Source organism: Moschus berezovskii, chromosome 14 (genome assembly GCF_049115385.1).
Source record: "Moschus berezovskii isolate FMDL1 chromosome 14, NW_MosBer_1.0, whole genome shotgun sequence".
In the NCBI taxonomy this organism is placed as follows: domain Eukaryota; kingdom Metazoa; phylum Chordata; class Mammalia; order Artiodactyla; family Moschidae; genus Moschus; species Moschus berezovskii.
In genome coordinates this window covers 33,712,058-33,728,523 of record NC_142473.1, presented here as the reverse complement: position 1 = coordinate 33,728,523, position 16,466 = coordinate 33,712,058, and the positions used below count along the sequence as shown (strand labels likewise).

At 47.2% G+C, this 16,466-nt stretch overlaps 1 protein-coding gene across 1 annotated transcript; it reads right to left on the bottom strand.

Annotated features, from left to right (window-relative positions):
• Nucleotides 1-6,629: 6,629 nt before the first annotated feature.
• HINFP (histone H4 transcription factor) lies at nucleotides 6,630-16,068 on the bottom strand. The gene is made up of 10 exons (XM_055423177.2): nucleotides 15,950-16,068; nucleotides 11,527-11,711; nucleotides 9,993-10,222; nucleotides 9,624-9,735; nucleotides 9,272-9,424; nucleotides 8,652-8,729; nucleotides 8,445-8,565; nucleotides 8,221-8,359; nucleotides 8,004-8,128; nucleotides 6,630-7,185 (listed from the first exon to the last, which is right to left on the bottom strand). The coding sequence occupies exons 1-10, from the start codon at nucleotides 16,057-16,059 to the stop codon at nucleotides 6,768-6,770; spliced, it is 1,671 nt and encodes a 556-aa protein (XP_055279152.1). The 5' UTR covers nucleotides 16,060-16,068; the 3' UTR covers nucleotides 6,630-6,767.
• Between the last annotated feature and the right edge of the window lie 398 nt (nucleotides 16,069-16,466).

The window sequence follows — 16,466 nt, the reverse complement described above, 5'->3', positions numbered from 1 at the left end:
TGTGAGAGTTGGACTATAAAGAAAGCTGAGCATGGAAGAATTGATGCTTTTGAACTGTGGTGTTGGAGAAGACTCTTGAGAGTCCCTTGGACTGCAAGGAGATCCAACCAGTCCATCCTAAAGGAGATCAGTCCTGGGTGTTCATTGGAAGGACTGATGCTGAAGCTGAAACTCCAATACTTTGGCCACCTGATATGAAGAGCTGACTCATTGGAAAAGACCCTGATGCTGGGAAAGACTGAGGGCAGGAGGAGGAGGGGACAACAGAGGATGAGATGGTCGGATGGTATCATTGACTCGATGGACTTGGGTTTGGGTGGACTCCGGGAGTTGGTGATGGACAGGGAGGCCTGGCGTGCTGCAGTTCATGGGGTTGCAAAGAGTCGGACATGACTGAGCGACAGAACTGAACTGTGATAAACCATAATGGAAAAGAATCTGAAAAAAAAATGCATATATATATATACATATATATGTATACATATGTATAACTGAATCACTTTGCTATACAGCAGAAATTAACACAACATTGTAAGTTAACTCTACCTCAGCTTTTTTAAAAAAAAACCTTAAAAATATCCCTTTGTTCTGACCACCTTTCCCTCCTGCCCTCTAATCTTCAGAGGTTCACTTTATTTGACTCTAACTAGTCTCCGAGGGCCTCTGTGTCCAGTTTTGATGTCACGACCCATCTCCGGCTGCTCTAATTACCTTCCTCCTTGACCCTAGGCAATTCATGTCCAGGCTGGCAGATCATGGTTGGGGATCAATCCAGTTTTCTTTCTTCTTCTTTTGCTCCAGGGGTGATGATATCTGCTTCAAAAAGGTGTCTGGTTGTGTTGAATTTGCCTCTGCCTGTTCTTGAATTTCAGCTTTGCTGACTTGTCAGGTGGCAGGCATCTGACTGCTTAGACTCAATACTCCGTCTCTCCAGTTTAGCACTTTCTAACCCAGGCACACAGAGCCCTGGATCCCCTCCTCCTGGAGAGCTAGAATCATACAGTATCCGGTCAAAATGTCTTCTGCTGCCCCCATGGTCCAGCCGGAGCAACGGGATTTGGTGTGGGTGTGACTCATACGACTGGTAGGCAAGGCCCTTTTCCTGGGGTGCTGTCCTGGCCCTGAAAGCTCTGCTCAGCTGAGGAATGAATGGCATCAGTAAATGCTGGAGTAACCACTCAAGGGGCAGCCCACGCTACTGCTTAGAACACCAACAAAACATGGGCACCAAAAAAATGAAAGAAAAAATTGATGCCAGAATTTTATAGGTTATAAATATATGTTTGTGAAAGCATAATCATACTATTCTTCCTTATATTTGCTTCCTGGTTTAATATTTTCATTTTGAATTATACACAAGAATGGGGCATCACGGGGCACCACACTCTTTTCAGGGCTCAGAGGTTTTAGTCTTCATTTGGTCTGTTTTAAAATAATTTTTAAAAATTAATTATTTATTTGGCTGTGCCAGGTCTTACTTGTGGCACTTGGGATCTTTGATTGCAGCATATGGGAGTTTTAGTTGCATCATCTGAACACTTAGTTGAGGCCTGTGGGATCTAGTACCCTGACCAGGGATGAAACTCAGGTCCCATGCATCAGGAGCACAGTCTTAGCCAGTCCCCGTCTTCATCTGGTCTTGATTAGGAGAAAGGGCTCTAACTGACTTTTCTTTGGGGGTTTGCCTTTGGCCCTGTTAACGTGCCACTTTGAGACAGTTGTCAATTGAGTCTAACAAGTCAAAATTTAATGAGGATAAACACGAGGGCCTGTTGTTAGGCCCAAGATCACCACTGCAGACATGCGAAGTGAAGAAGCATGGTTTGGGCAATAACATATGTAAAGGCTTAGGGATTTCAGAGGGCAGTGGCTCCATAATAAACTGAGAACATGGTATACCTACCAAAACCATAGGCCCTGAGGACGTGGGGATGGAATGGGGACCCCGAACCACACAACACAAGGAAGTTTAGAAGAAACTGAGGGTACTTAGCCCAAAGAACTTCTGTTGCTTCAACTATCTGAAGGCCTAATGAGGGAACCAGAATTATACTTGTTTAGTGGAGGGACAGGGTGTGGGGTAGCCAAATTAACACAGGATCTTAGAGGAGTGAGCCTGGAGATGCAGTAGCTTTGCTTATGGAGTCTTCACTCGTTTTTCCTCTCTCCTCTGTGTTGCCAGTTTTATAAATTACCTTTTCAATGCCTTCTTTATAAAGTTATTTATTTTTTTATTGACCTATAGTCAATGTGCAGTATGTTATAGGTATATAATATAGTAATTCACAATTTTTAAAGTTATACTCTATTTATAGTTAGTATAAAATATTGGCTATATTCCCTGTGTTGTACAGTATATCTTTGTAGCTTATTTTTCCTTGGCTGTGCCACTTGTGGGATCTTAGTTCCCTGGTCAGGGATTGAACCCAGGCCCTCAGCAGTGGAAGCACAGAATCCTAACCACAGGACCACCAGAGAATTTCCTCTCATGGCTTATTTCATATATTATAGTTTGTATTTCTTTTCTTAAAATATTTTTGTTTGTTTTTGGCTGTGTCCAGTCTTAATTGGGGCAGGTGGGATCTTCCTTGCAGCACGCGTGATCTTTCACTGTAGCTGGCAGGCTCTGCAGTTGCCACACGTGCTTAGTTGCTCTGTAGCATATGAGATCCTAGTTCAGACCAGGGATCAAATTCACGTCCCCTCCATGGGAAGGCAGATTCTTAACCACTGGACCTCCAGGGAAGTCTCTTCTTAATCCCCTACCCTTATCTTGTCCCTTCCCACTTTCCTCTCCCGACTAGTAACCACTCGTTTATTCTCTGTATCTGTGAATCTGCTTCTTTTCACTAGCTTGTTACTTTTTTAGATTCTACAAGTGATATCATACAGTATTTATCTTTCTCTGACTTACTTCACTTGGTACAATATCCTTCAAGTCTATCCATATTGTTGCAAATGGCAACATTTCATTCATGACTGAGTAGTGTTCCTGTATAAATATGTGTGTATTTACCTACATACTACATCATCTTGATTCATTCACCTATTGATGGACATTTAGGCTGCTTCCATATATTGGCAATGGCAAATAGTGCTGCTATGAACATTGGGGTGCATGTATTTTTTTGAATTCGTGGTTCTGGTTTTTTTGGATATACACTCAGGTAGAACTGCTGGGTGGTATGGTGGGTCTACTTTTAGTTTTTTGAGAGACCTCCATACTGCTTTCCACAGTGGCTGCACTGATTTACATTCCCAGCAACAGTGAACTGTTTCTCCACATCCTCACCATGTTATTTGTCTTCTTTTTGATAACAGCCTTTCTGATAGGTGTGAGATGATATCTCATTGTGGTTTTGATTTGCATTTCTCTGATGATTGGCAATGTTGAGCATCTTTTCATATGCCTGTTGGCTATTGTTTTGCTGAAAGTTTTAAGTTTCATTTCAGGTTTGAAGGATTCCTTAACAAAAGAAACCACTCATTATACACAAATAAACAATTTAATACTTAATAGAGAAGTATCTAACTTACTTTCAATATACAATCATTAAAAGAGAAATAGAAACAGTAGAGGAAAGTTAACAGCACATACATCACTGCACTGACTAAAATCCAGATTCAAACAGCACTGGGATGTCCTGTGTAATAGCAATCTGGAGTCCCAACTGAGAAAAGGTCCCAGGTAAGACTTCAAACTGCAGTTGTGCGGACTCCCTGTTATAATCCCAAGCTTCAAACTAACATCATCATGTTTACAAGCAAAAATGCAGCTCTAGTTTTTTAACCTTTCTACAAAGCTATCTGTTTTATCTTGTGAATTATGAAATGTTTCAGGTCCTGGGGAATTGGCGATTCTCAGGGCTCAAGAGAATTTTAAGACTCAACCTCTATCTTATCTATAGTGTCATGCACTTACTGGTATGCATTCACAAGCAGGCACGTCACAGGCAAGGCAAGTCAAGGCAGGTCATAAGCAAGGTCAGAGGCCTGCTCTGCTTTCTTGTCTTTGAAACCTGAACAAGACTTCCTCCATCTTAATTTCCGTAACAGTTATCTGCATGTCCTCTTTGGAAAAATATCTATTCAGTTCTGCCCAATTTTTAATTTTTTCTTTTTGATGTTGAGTTGCATGTTTTATATATTGTGGATACTGAGTATCATTTGCAAATATTTTCTCTCTGTAGGTTGTCTTTTCATTTTGTTTAGTTTCCTTTTCTATGCAGAAGCTTTTTTAAATTGGGTCCCATTTGTTTACTTTTGTTTCCTATACTTTAGGAGACAGATCTAAAAATATGTTGCTACAATATATGTCTGAGTGTTCTGTTTTCCTGTAGTTTTATGGTTTCTGGCCTTACATGTAGGTTTTTAACCCATTTTGAGTTTTTTATACGATGAACACATTGGTGTTTCTTGAAGGGGCTCTTGCAAAGGCAAATGAACACCTATACTGACTTGACCGTAAAGCCCAAGCCCTCAGGATTTCTGCCTGAATTCCTCCAGCAACCCCTTAACTTCTGTCGGCCTGCTCTCTCATTCCCCATCATGGCCAGAATCACCATTCTAAATCTTGATGCAGTCCTTCTGGGTGGCTTTGCATTCTTTCCGTCTTCTCTCTACAACCTATGGCCCTCAGTGGTTGAGACCACAAAGTCCCTCTTTAAATTTCAAACCTAGTCTCTTCTGCCTGGAATAACCTGCCACCCCTTTATAGATGGTAGCTCAATTCATTTCTTTGCCCAAGCACTTTCTGAGCCCTGCCCAAGTAATACTGTCAGCTCCTTCTTTGAGTCTCCTCAATGAACCCTGACCGGCCACTCATTTAGGTCTTTCCTCACCTCTGTACAAGTCCCTCCAGGGCAGGTCCTGCCTGCGTTTATCCATCTCTGTATCCTAAGCACCCGTCACAGTGCCTGAACTATAGGAAGAACTCAGGGAATAGCTGATGGAATTAACTGACTTTTCTTTCCGAATTCTTTCAGCAACAGGCACACAAAAAAGTAGGTTTTTGTAGTAAGAATTACATTTAATCTTTGAAGGGGGGGATAGCTTCCTGCCCATCCAAGCCCCCTGAGAGTATTTCCTTGACCTCTTAAGAGTGGCAGAGTCTCTTAAGAGTGGACACAGAAGCTAAGATGTGACTAAACAAGCCTAAAAAAATGGTTCATATTTTGAAGGGTTCCAACACTTACTTCTTGGAAGGAAAGTTATGACCAACCTAGATAGTTTATTAAAAAGCAGAGACATTACTTTGCCAACAAAGGTCCATCTAGTCAAGGCTATGGTTTTTCCAGTGGTCATGTAAGGATGTGAGAGTTGGACTATAAAGAAAGCTGATAGCCGAATAATTGATGCTTTTGAACTGTGGTGCTGGAGAAGACTCTTGAGAGTCCCTTGGACTGCAAGGAGATCCAGCCAGTCCATTCTAAAGGAGATCAGTCCTGGGTGTTCATTGGAAGGACTGGTGCTAAAGCTGAAGCTCCAATACTTTGCCCACCTCATGCCAAGAGTTGACTCACTGGAAAAGAGTCTGATGCTGGGAGGGATTGGGGGCAGGAGAAGGGGATGACAGAGAATGAGATGGCTGGATGGCATCACCGACTCGATGGACATGAGTTTGAGTGAACTCCGGGAGTTGGTGATGGACAGGGAGGCCTGGCGTGCTGTGATTCATGGGGTCGCGGAGAGTCGGACACGACTGAGTGACTGAACTGAACTGAACTGAACCCCTTTAAGAATCTACTGAAAAAACAGACCCTTTTCTTCAGGAAAACACACCTTCAGACACATACCTTTCTAACTTGGTTCTGGGACTCCAAGCACCTGTTCTTCCCTAGGGCCTTTCACATCTACCCCTACTCCCCACCCCCAGAGCTGCCTCTGTAGAACCCCTACCCCAGAAGCGCTGGGCTCTAACCAGCACTGAGTATGGTCGTGGTCAGGTGCTCCGTCTCCCTGCTGAGCTCCACTTGTCCATTCCAGAGTGTTCTACTGCCCACTGCTGGCCTATGCCTGGAACCTCCATCTTGGTAAATGTTCTGAGAGGAAATGTAGAAGTTTCACCAAAGGTAGGGTGAGGGGGAGGGAGGAAGGGAACAAGACGTCAGTTAAAAACAAAACAAACCCCAGTCACTAAAAGGGAAACAAGCCTAATTATTCTGCTCCACTTCTGGGCAGTGGCATCTCCTCATTACCTAGTTAATACCACCAAATGTAAGGAAGAAGAAATGAGTAATGGCCCACACATTTCTTTTATTACCAAAAACAATTGTTATGCACAAACTCAGTGCCTCCAATACCATCCCTGAGGATAACCATGAAAGTCCTTGGGGCTATAAGAGGAACCATTCAGAGGGAAATGCCTTGGCTGGTTTTGAGGAAAGGGCCCTTGGAGGGATCAGTTACTTAGCATCCCTGGGTCCAAGGACCCCTACAGATAGGAATGGATGTGAGCTGACTATGGATTTTCATCCCTGTTCTAGCATGTCTAGGGGATTAGGGTTTTAAGCCTGACACTAGCCCCCTCTACAGGAACACACACACAACCAAGGTGCCCCCCCTCAAAGAATCAAAACTCTTCAGGATCACCAAAGAATGTGGACTGGCAGAAAAAGGACGTCCCTCAGCTGGCCTAGTGACGCAAGCTGGCTCCAGAGTGGACCACACTGCTCTCAGCATCACTCCTAAAGGTATCCGTTGACAAGGACTGCCCACTAGGGGCGCTGCCACCATTCTGGCTCAGCAGAATTCTGGGCCAGCAGCGTTCACACCTTCCGGACTTCTGGCTCCTCAGCTGCTCCCTGAAGCTCTCCCATGACGCCCCCCGAGGGGGGCTCAGAGGCGGGTGGGGGCTCTCCCGGGGCTTCGAACAGCACATAATAGACGACCTCCCGCTCGCCCTGGGCGTTGGTCTGGTTCACCACGTGGATGATAGGGCTGGACGTGTCCTGAGAGGCTGGGAGGGCTATGCCCTCACTGCCCCCACCTTCCTCTTCAGCCTCCTCCTGGGGTCCTGGCTCTCCGGGCACTGTTTCCAGAATGATGTCCTGAAGGCTGCTCTCATTCAGGGATGCTCCCAGGCCCGATCCCTCTTGTGGCTGCCGCAGCAGTTGCTGGGTCAGCTCTACACTCTCATAGCGAACCAGCTGCAGCCTCATGTAGCCATCCTCATGCTCCTTGTACCTGGTGAAGGAGGAGCACGGAGGACATAGCAAGCAGGGGCAGGGGACACGGTGGGGATGGGGAGCAGACACAGTCTGGAGACTGGCGAGGTAAGGGACAATAGGAAAGAAGGAAGAAGCCCTGGGATTCTAAGTGATGGGTGTTAAAGACAAAAAAAAATGTCTTTATTTTATAATATTTAGAAGAAAAGGCAAGAAGGCTCATTACTCAGAAAGGAAAGGGAGGGACTTCCGTGGTCCAGTGGTTAAGAACCTACCTTCCAATGCAGGGGATGGGGATTCAATCCCTGGTGGGGGAACCAAGAACCCATATGGCACAGGGCAACTAAGCCCATGCGCCTCAACTAGAGAGCCCATACGTCACAACTAGAGAGAAGCCTGCACTTCTCTCTAGAAGCCTTCACAGCAGGGCTGCAATGAAGATCATGTGTGCTGCAACTGAGACCTGATGCAGCCAATAAATAAACATTTTTTTAAAAGAATAGGAAAGGGAGGGGAGGGAAGAGTGAGGAACTGTCTGGGTTGGACAGTAGGGCTGTCAAAGGATTTATGAGAAGGCCATGAAGCTACTGATTAGGACCCTTGGGTTCACGCTCTGGGCTCTGGTTCTGGCTGCAGGGCTTTTGGGATCATTTATTGGGTTTGGAATTGTTCCTGGATACAAAAATTAGAAACATACTCTTTGCCCCACCAATATTTTGGAGGTTCCTTGAGCCTAAATGGAGATAGTGGACATCAGAGCACCATCAGATTCAAGGTTTTTAAAATGCTGAAAAGAAAAAACGCAGGAATCTGGGTGGGGGAGGCTGAGAGACATACCGAAAGCGGGGGTGCCCTGAGGGCCACTTGAACTGGTGCTTCTTGCGAAGGTGCACAGTGAGGTTGTTGCCCCTTGTGAAGCATTTGTCACACACATGGCATCTGTACCTCGGCTCTGAGTCTCCCTGGTGGGGAGGGGAGAGTGAGGCCAGCTTCCCCCCTCCCCAGGGACCCCCCACACTTCTGCCGGCCCCTCCCTACCATCAGCCCCACTCACTTCATGCACTTTTCGGTAATGCGACTTGATAGAGTAGAGCGACCGGGCACTAAAGGTGCAGTTCTCGAAATCACAACTGTAGGCTGGCTCCTTGCTATGGGTATCTAGGTGCTTCCGGAGGTCAATCAGATTCTTGCAGCTGCCAAGAAAGATCAGGAGGGATCAGAAAGCATGGGGGATCTTGGAACCCAAGTTTTGTGATTTCCCATCCCGCTTCCTCTTACCTGTAGTCGCAACAGTCACATTTAAAGGGACGGGCCTCGCTGTGGCGAAAGCGCATGTGGTTTCGGAGGGAGGACGGCAGTGGGCAGGTCATGTCACACAGAGGGCACTTGTAGTGGTTCACTGAGGGGCAGGGAGGAGGCTGTGACTGGAGAGTTAGCGGGAGCTTGGAGGGCAGGCCCGGAGGGTAGGGGTGGTCGGCTACTCACCATGGTTCCGCATGTGGTCCCGCAGCAGCCGCTCTGTGGCAAACCTCTTGGAACAATGAGAGCACTGGAAGTGCTGCTCTGCAGTGGGTCAGACAGGTAGTCAGACAGGCAGGTAGTGGGTCAGACAGGTAGAGACAGGGCGGTGGTAGAGAGGAGGAGAGCATGCTGGGAGAGGGGAACCCCCCACAGGCAGAGGGAAACCACCCAAGAAGAGGGGAGCTTAGGGAACTAAGGATGGACCTAGTATCACGGAAAGAGCGTGGGACTTGGAGTAGAGAACCTGAATTAGAATTCTGGCTTTCCCACTTACTAGCAGTGTGATCTCAGGTAAGTGATTTAATCTGAGCCTCAGTTTTCTCATCTGCAAAAACGGGGGATAAGAAGCCTACCTCATAGGGCCGCTGCGAGGATTCACTGATAAGAGCTGTGGCACAGAGTAAGCATGGAGTGCCAATGTCTAATGAGTCCCCATCAGCAGAGACTGTGCCAGGTGACTGAGCCCTCAAGATAGATACAGCTAATCTGCATATACCTTCGGGGCCCCCTCTCCTGAAAACGTGCCCCCAGCCACCACCCCAAGTAGGACAGCCTGCACCTATGCCCCTTCTTCAATCGCTTACGATCCAACGAGGACTGGCGACGGATATGATCTAAGAACTTGGTGTTGTTGGCGAACATGCCCCCACAGGTGGGGCAGGCCACCACCTTCTCCTGGGTATGGCTGCGGAGGTGCTCTCGAAGCTTAAAGCGGTCCTTGAAGGTGCAGGTACAGCCTAGGAAGGAAGGCCCAGTCAGGTCCAGCCACAAACCCCCAGAGTAGGGTCTGGTACCCCCAAGTCTCTCCAGCCACCCCCAAGTCTCTCCAGCCAGCAGCCAACCCTGCCCTGCAGGACTGGTCCTACCCCTAGCTGCCCTGGTCCCTTAGCAACCCCAAAGTTTCTTTAGAAGCCAGAAATTAAAGAGTGGCCCTACCTTTCCAGCCACAGAGCACCACGTTGTTGTCCTTGCCGACTACTTGGTATTCACAACACAGGCTGTGCGCTTCCACGTGCCGGTAGAACCACTCGGGATTGTCAAAGGAGTGCTGTGCCAGGAGCAATCTGAGGTAAGGACTGAGGAGGGTGGAGGGGCCCCCACTCCCAGGTGTCCAGAGGGGGCTTCTCGGTTCTCTCCCAAATTAATTGGTGGGGACAGGAAAGTTTGAGCAAGGGGCTATCCAGAAAAGAAGGAAAGTTACTAGCAGGAACTTCAGGAATACAGTGTATCCCAGAAAGGATTAAGGAGTCTTGAGTTAAGATCCCCAACCCCTCTCCATCCCTACTCCTGGCTCTGTCTGCTGACCTCACAGTGCTCCCACAGACACAGGAAGTGGTCGGGGATGTCAGGGATGAGGTTGCGGCTCTGGAAGTCCAGGATGCAGGGGCTGAGGTCAGCCTGGCTCTGCAGGGCCTGCAGTCCCCACTGTTTCAGCTTGGTGTGGTAGCAGTGGAAGTAGACATGGCGGATGAGATCAGCAGAATTATCTGGAGAACAGAAGCCACACTCCCTCCACAAGCAGGAGAATTCTTCCTCTGCAAAAAGGGGTTTAGAAGGAAGCAACTGATAACTTTCCAAAGCTCTCCTTCCACTTAGCAGCAAGGGACCAGGCTGGGATGACCTGGTATACCAGGAGTTCATTTAGCAAATGCTAGCATTTAATGACTACTAATTGCATGCCAGGCACTGGGAATACAATAACGAGTACAAAAAAGAGTCCCAGTTCTTATCCTTGCACAGCTTTCAGTCAGGAAGAAAAACACATCAAAATAATCACATGCATAAATATGAAACTACAACCAGGTGGAAAGGAAGCGTGGTCCAGGCAGGGAGACAGTGTGTGCACAGCCCAGTGCCAGTGACTCAGACACAGCAGGTGTGGCTGGCATTTGCTACTGTGGCTTGGAGTTTCTGCTGTTCTCTGAGGAACCTGGGATGCCTCCCACTCCTTCCTGTCAAACCATAGGTCTTTCTTTCCCCCATATTCTGCCCAAGTTCAGCCTTCTCTAGGAAGGCCTATCCAGCCTTCCTATCTCTAGGAAGGCTATTCCAGTCTACTTCCTATCTCTCTAAGCACCAAATTTTCAGTGCTCTATAGAGGTTTACTTGCTTTGAAAAGTAGGTACTTTTAAAAATATAATAATCACCTAATTTCCCTTCTGAATACATATTACTTGACTTCTGAAGCTATTAGTTATAGGTTACAGTCACTAGATTCAAATGGAATGTGAGGTGGGGAAGGAGAGCTGTCTCTGTACGTTCTTTTTCAAACTGTGTTGTGACCCATTAGTGGGTAGTGAAATCAATTGAGAGGATTGCAAATCACGATTTCTTTTTAACTAAAGACAATAAAATAGAACAATTCAGAGAGAATTTAATCAAGGAAAGGATTGTTTTTAGTATTTCTTAACTTCACAACAGGGTTGTGACATAAAATGCATTCCTAACTGGGGGTCATAGTAAAAAATAAATAAATAAAAACACTGCCAGAGAGTGAAAAAAGCAGACTGCCAACAGCTTGTACAATATGATCCTTTTTCAAGAATAAAATCCTATCTAATTTACATATATACATGCAGAGAGAGGTCAAAAAGAATGTTTATTAAGGTACTGTCAGTTAATTGACTTTTAATGGCAAGAGGAAAGGTTCATTCCACATATCCTTGCTGAATGAGTTTTCCAGAATGAGTCTACAATGTTTTTATAAACAAATTAAAAAAGCATAACTAGGAAAATAAACCACCACTCTCACTGGCTGCCTTCTCCCTTTGTGGCAAGCAGAGTCAGATTTTCCACCATCCCTTGAGCTCTTTCCCCTTCCTGTGTCCTGCTTCCTCACCAAGCAGGTCCTCCTCCTCCTCTTCTTCCTCCCCGGAGCCCTGCAGGTGCTGCTGCAGGTGCTGAGTGACATGCTCGCAGAACTCCTCCATGGCCGAGCACACAAAGGAACAGGACCCCCACTCACACTGCAGCCCCAGGTTCTCCTTTCGGGGAACTTTCCCAGGAGGCGGCATGGCCTTCACCCTAGAGGAGGAAGAAATCAGCATCTGTAAGGATTCCACCCAAGTGCTGCTGGGGGTTAACACGGGACAGCCAGCCAGCCTAGAGCCAAGAGATATTTTTCAGTGACCGGTGAGAAACGCTGTGCTTTTTCAGTAGGGACAGAGTAGCAGTTCTTCAGACCCCTCGAAGCCGTTTGGTGTCCTTGGGAATGGAGAATACAAACTGACATTATTGAGCATGTGCCAGGCTCTGAGCTAAGAACTTTAACAGACACTTTTTCAAGGAGCTTCAGAGCAACCCATCAAGAAGGTATTACTCCTACAGGAGGCAGAACAATGCTCAGGTTCAAAAAGATGGCTTTGAAGACCCAGAGCTCAGATTCAGACTCCTTTGTCCACCACCTACTTAGCTGTGTGATACTGGCCAAATAAGCTTAACCCTTCTATTCCTGAACACCCTTATCTCAGAATGGGGATAACAAACCCTTCTGCTTTTAATCTGTTATATGCCAAGCACCTACTAAGCACATTGTGTCATCTAATTACGAACACCATCCCATGAGGGAAGTACAGTTTTTAACTTCATTTGTAGATAAGGGCATAAGGCCTGGAGAGGTTAACTGGTTTGCTCAAGATCACACACCAGGGGTAGGGTCAGGTCAGGCTGACTCCAAAGTCCATATTTTTCCTATGCACACAGATGACCCTAGAAGCTCCTTATTTCTCACTGGATCACATCGTAAGCACTCCATCAGACTTATGAAGTGCCACACATACTCCTTTTGCCTAACCTATCTGGTGCTTTCACCACTGCCCTAATATCCTCTGAACAAAAATGTCAATTCTATTTCACATAAGAGGCAATGTCTGTCCAGTTTATACTGGGTGTACAAAGTGTTAGGCACACTTAGGCGGGTAATAAACATTCGTTGAAGAAAGCTGAATAAAAAACAAAAGGTTCTCAACCTTTAACATGCACACAAATGCAGAGGTTTCCAGCTCCTGCCCTAGAGATTCAGATTTGGGAATGCTGGGGTTAGGACTAGAAATCTGCCCTTTAACTCAGCAGCCCAGTTGTGATGGGGCCTCCAGAAGCAGAGTCTAAGGAACAATAAAAGGATAGTTTCCCTCATTAAAACAAAACACAGAATGACAGGTGACACTGCAAACAAAAATCTCTGGGGGAAGAAAAGACACTAAGAGGCCCTGACTCTGTCCCCTGAGCATCATCACCTCTTTGAGGATTCTCACCAACTCTCACTGTGGAACCCAGGAAGGGAGTGCAGTATTGCTCCTCCTGGCCTTTCAGAGAGAGGTGGGAACTCTGAAAAAGAACTTTAGTACACAATGAAAGGGGAAAACCCCAGAAAATACAAAATGTATAAAATCTTTCATACTCACAAGTATAAGAACCGACTACATCTAACTAGTTACCAAAGGAACCCCTCCCTCTTTTTTTGTCCACACCTCATGGCATGTGGGATCTTAGTTCTCTGACCAGGGACCAAAAAGGTAGCCTCTGCCTTGGAAGCATGGAGTCTTAACCACTGGACAACCAGGGAAGTACCAAAACCCCCTTTTTAAGGAAGCCTTAAGGAAATGGCAACCTATTCCAGTATTCTTGCCTGGAAAATTCCACAGACAGAGGAGCCTGGTAGGCTACAGTCCACGGGGTCTCAAAGAATTGGACATTACTGAGCAACTAAGCACAGCACATAGCAGCACAGACGGTATAAGAAACCTGGGCTTCTCTGGTGGCTCAGTGGTACAGAATCCACCTACCAATACAGGAGATGCAGGTTTGATCTCCAGGTTGGGAAGATCCCCTGGAAAAGGAAATGGCAACCTACTTCAGTATTCTTCCCTAGAAAATTCCATGGACAGAGGAGCCTGGAGAGCTACAGTCCATGGGGTGGCAAAGAGGCGGACATGACTAAGCATGCACGCAAGCACATGCCAAGCACTGTTCTAAGTGTCTTATATTTATAAAAACTCATTAGTACAACAATTCTATTGAAGTAGGCAGCCTGATTATCCCACTTTAAAAATGAGGAAATGGCTCAGATAGGTTAAATAATTTACCCAAGATTGCAAAGCTAGGAAGTGATGGAGACAGAATTCAAAGCCAGGGAGCATGGCTCCGTTCTCCTCCTCCGTCTGCCTGTCTTACCTTTTTATGTTTGATTCCCTCCTCACCAAAGACGTCATATCCATATACACAATACCCAAAGCAGGCTTTATTGAGTAGCTATTTTGTAAGTTTCCTCCAATAAGCTGTGAGCGCCTAGAAAGCCTGGTCTGTGCTCTCTTCAGTTCTAACTGCAGAGCCAGCACACACCTACTATGAGCTCTTTTAATCTTCAAGTAAATCTATAATATTATGTTACTTTTGGACAAATCACCTAGCTTCTCTGAACCTGTTTCCTTAAATGTAAAACAGGATATTAATATCACAGCAGTGGATGAGGGATTCAACTAATATGATTAGAAAGCTCCAACATTTACTAGCCCTGTGATCTTAGGCAAGTTATTTAAGCCCGGGTTTCCCATGTATTATTAACACGGGAATAATCATGCCTGTTTCACTGAATTGATTTATGGATTAAAACACATAATGGATATTAAAATGCTTTGCCTAACTCAACAAGTGTTGGCTCTTCATATCCTTGCTTCTAAGAATTAGACGATCTAAGAACGAATGCTACAAAAGGATCAACAAAAGGAAAACCCGAAGGATTCCTAACCCTTCCTTTCATAAGGAATCATAGTCAGAAGCAACGAGCAAATACTTGAGTATAAATTGCAACGCAAGGCACCCATGAACCCTGAATGGTATGCAAGAAAAGAGGGACCAAGGTCCGGAACCTTCTAAGGACTCACAATTTGGCCGAAGAGACAAGATTCTGACGTGCTTAAACAACGACCAAAAACAAAGCGCCCGGTGAGGGAAGCTGGACAGGGAGAAACCGCGGCGGCAGGCGAAGCAGGAAAGGTTGCCCTTAGCGGTGGGGACCGGGCCCCCAGAGCACAGGTAGAATTCGGAGAGAAGGAAGGAAAATTCGGGCGGCGAAACCTTCCCCTCTCAGCCCCGCTGGCTTCCCCCTAAGGCGTGGCGGCGATCGTGCTTCAGCCGCAACGAAGCCCCAGACTGGAAAGCAAGTCGGGGTTGGGGGCTGGGGGCGCTGCAGGCGCCAGGCTGAACAGCGTGGCCGAGCAGCAAGAGAGCGCCTCGCCGAAGCGACCGGAAAAGTGCCTGGCTTCGGCAGCCGGCCCAAAGCACAGACCGATGCTGCCCCGCCATCCCCGGTATCCCCTGCTTACCTCCCGTCAGTCAGCTCCCGGGTCTCTCCAGCTCCCCTCCTACCTCGCACCATCTCCGGGAGGGCGCTTGAGTGACGGCCAACGACAGCCAATCGTCGCTCTCGAATCCCTCTAACAGCCAATCACCGCTGCGACTGACGGAACCCGTGCGCGACCAAAACACGGAAGGGGCGGGAGTGAGCGGCAGCGGGCCGCGCGGGAAGGTAGCGCTGTGGACGCCGCAGGTCTGCAGGCCAAGTGCAGGCGGGCATCCCTAGGGCCCGAATTTCCCCGACTGCGCAGGCTCGGCGCATGGCACCCACTGGGCATGCGCAGAGCTCGGGCTGTAAGCAGAGAGGGGTCTCCCTCCTCTTGTTGGTTACAGCTCCAGCTGGCCGCGTGGGCGTTGAGACAGAGGAAGAGGCAGAGGAAAGGGCGTGGGAGGCTCCGTGCCTAGAACAGCGAACCTCGCTCGGCCCAAACTGGGGGTCCTTCACCTTCTTAATCTTCCTGTTTCTTAAATATCAGTATTCCTTATGCCAAGTCCTATAAATTATGCCCCCTTAACACTGGATCTCTCAAGTTCCACCCCCCCTCCCCTTTTTTGAGTTTCGCAGTCCCATCTCTTGACCATTAGCGACGTCCATCCCGGATGTCTACACTGACGCAACTGGTTCCCTGCGGTCACTCTTGCTTCCCTCCAAACCATTCTTGACGGAGCTCTCAAAGTGATCTTTGCAGAGAGCAAATCTGATCAAACCACCACCCTGTTCTAAACGCTCAATCCCCCAAAGCCCCAAAGCATACTGAGGCTCTCTGGACCCTTCAGCATCTGGGCCCTGCATACTTCTCTCCATCGTATCTTGAGTGCTTCTCGGCCTCACTCTGTTCCCCAGCTCCGCATTTCTTTCAGCTTTCCCACCACACCTAGCCGCCTTTCCTCTGCTGCCTTGTACTTACTGTTTCCTCTGCCTGGAACAATCTTCTGAAACGGGTTGGAACTGATTCCTACTCATTCTTCTGGTCTCAAAGAAGAAGCTTTTTTTCCCCCTGGAAGTCTTTCTGGACATCCCTTTTCTGTGTTTCCCTATTACAGCTCTATCACACTTCCCAGGTGGCGCTACTGGTAAAGAATCCTCCTGCCAATGCAGGAGAGACAAGCGAGGAGGGTTGGATCCCTGGATAGGGAAGATCTCCTGGAGGAGGAAGTGGCAACACACTCCAGTATTCTTGCCTGGAAAAATTCCCTGGACAGAGGAGCCTGGCAGGCTACAGTTCATGGAGCCACGAAGAGTCAACGTGACTGACCACACATTGTATTGTATTTGCCTGTTTAACTTGTCTGCATTCTGCACTGACTCACTCAGTTCAGTGAGGGAGAACAGGGAGTGTGTGTGTGTGTGACTTTCTATATAACCCCATTGCTTAGCCTGCTGCTGCTAAGTCACTTCAGTCGTGTCCGACTCTGTGCGACCTC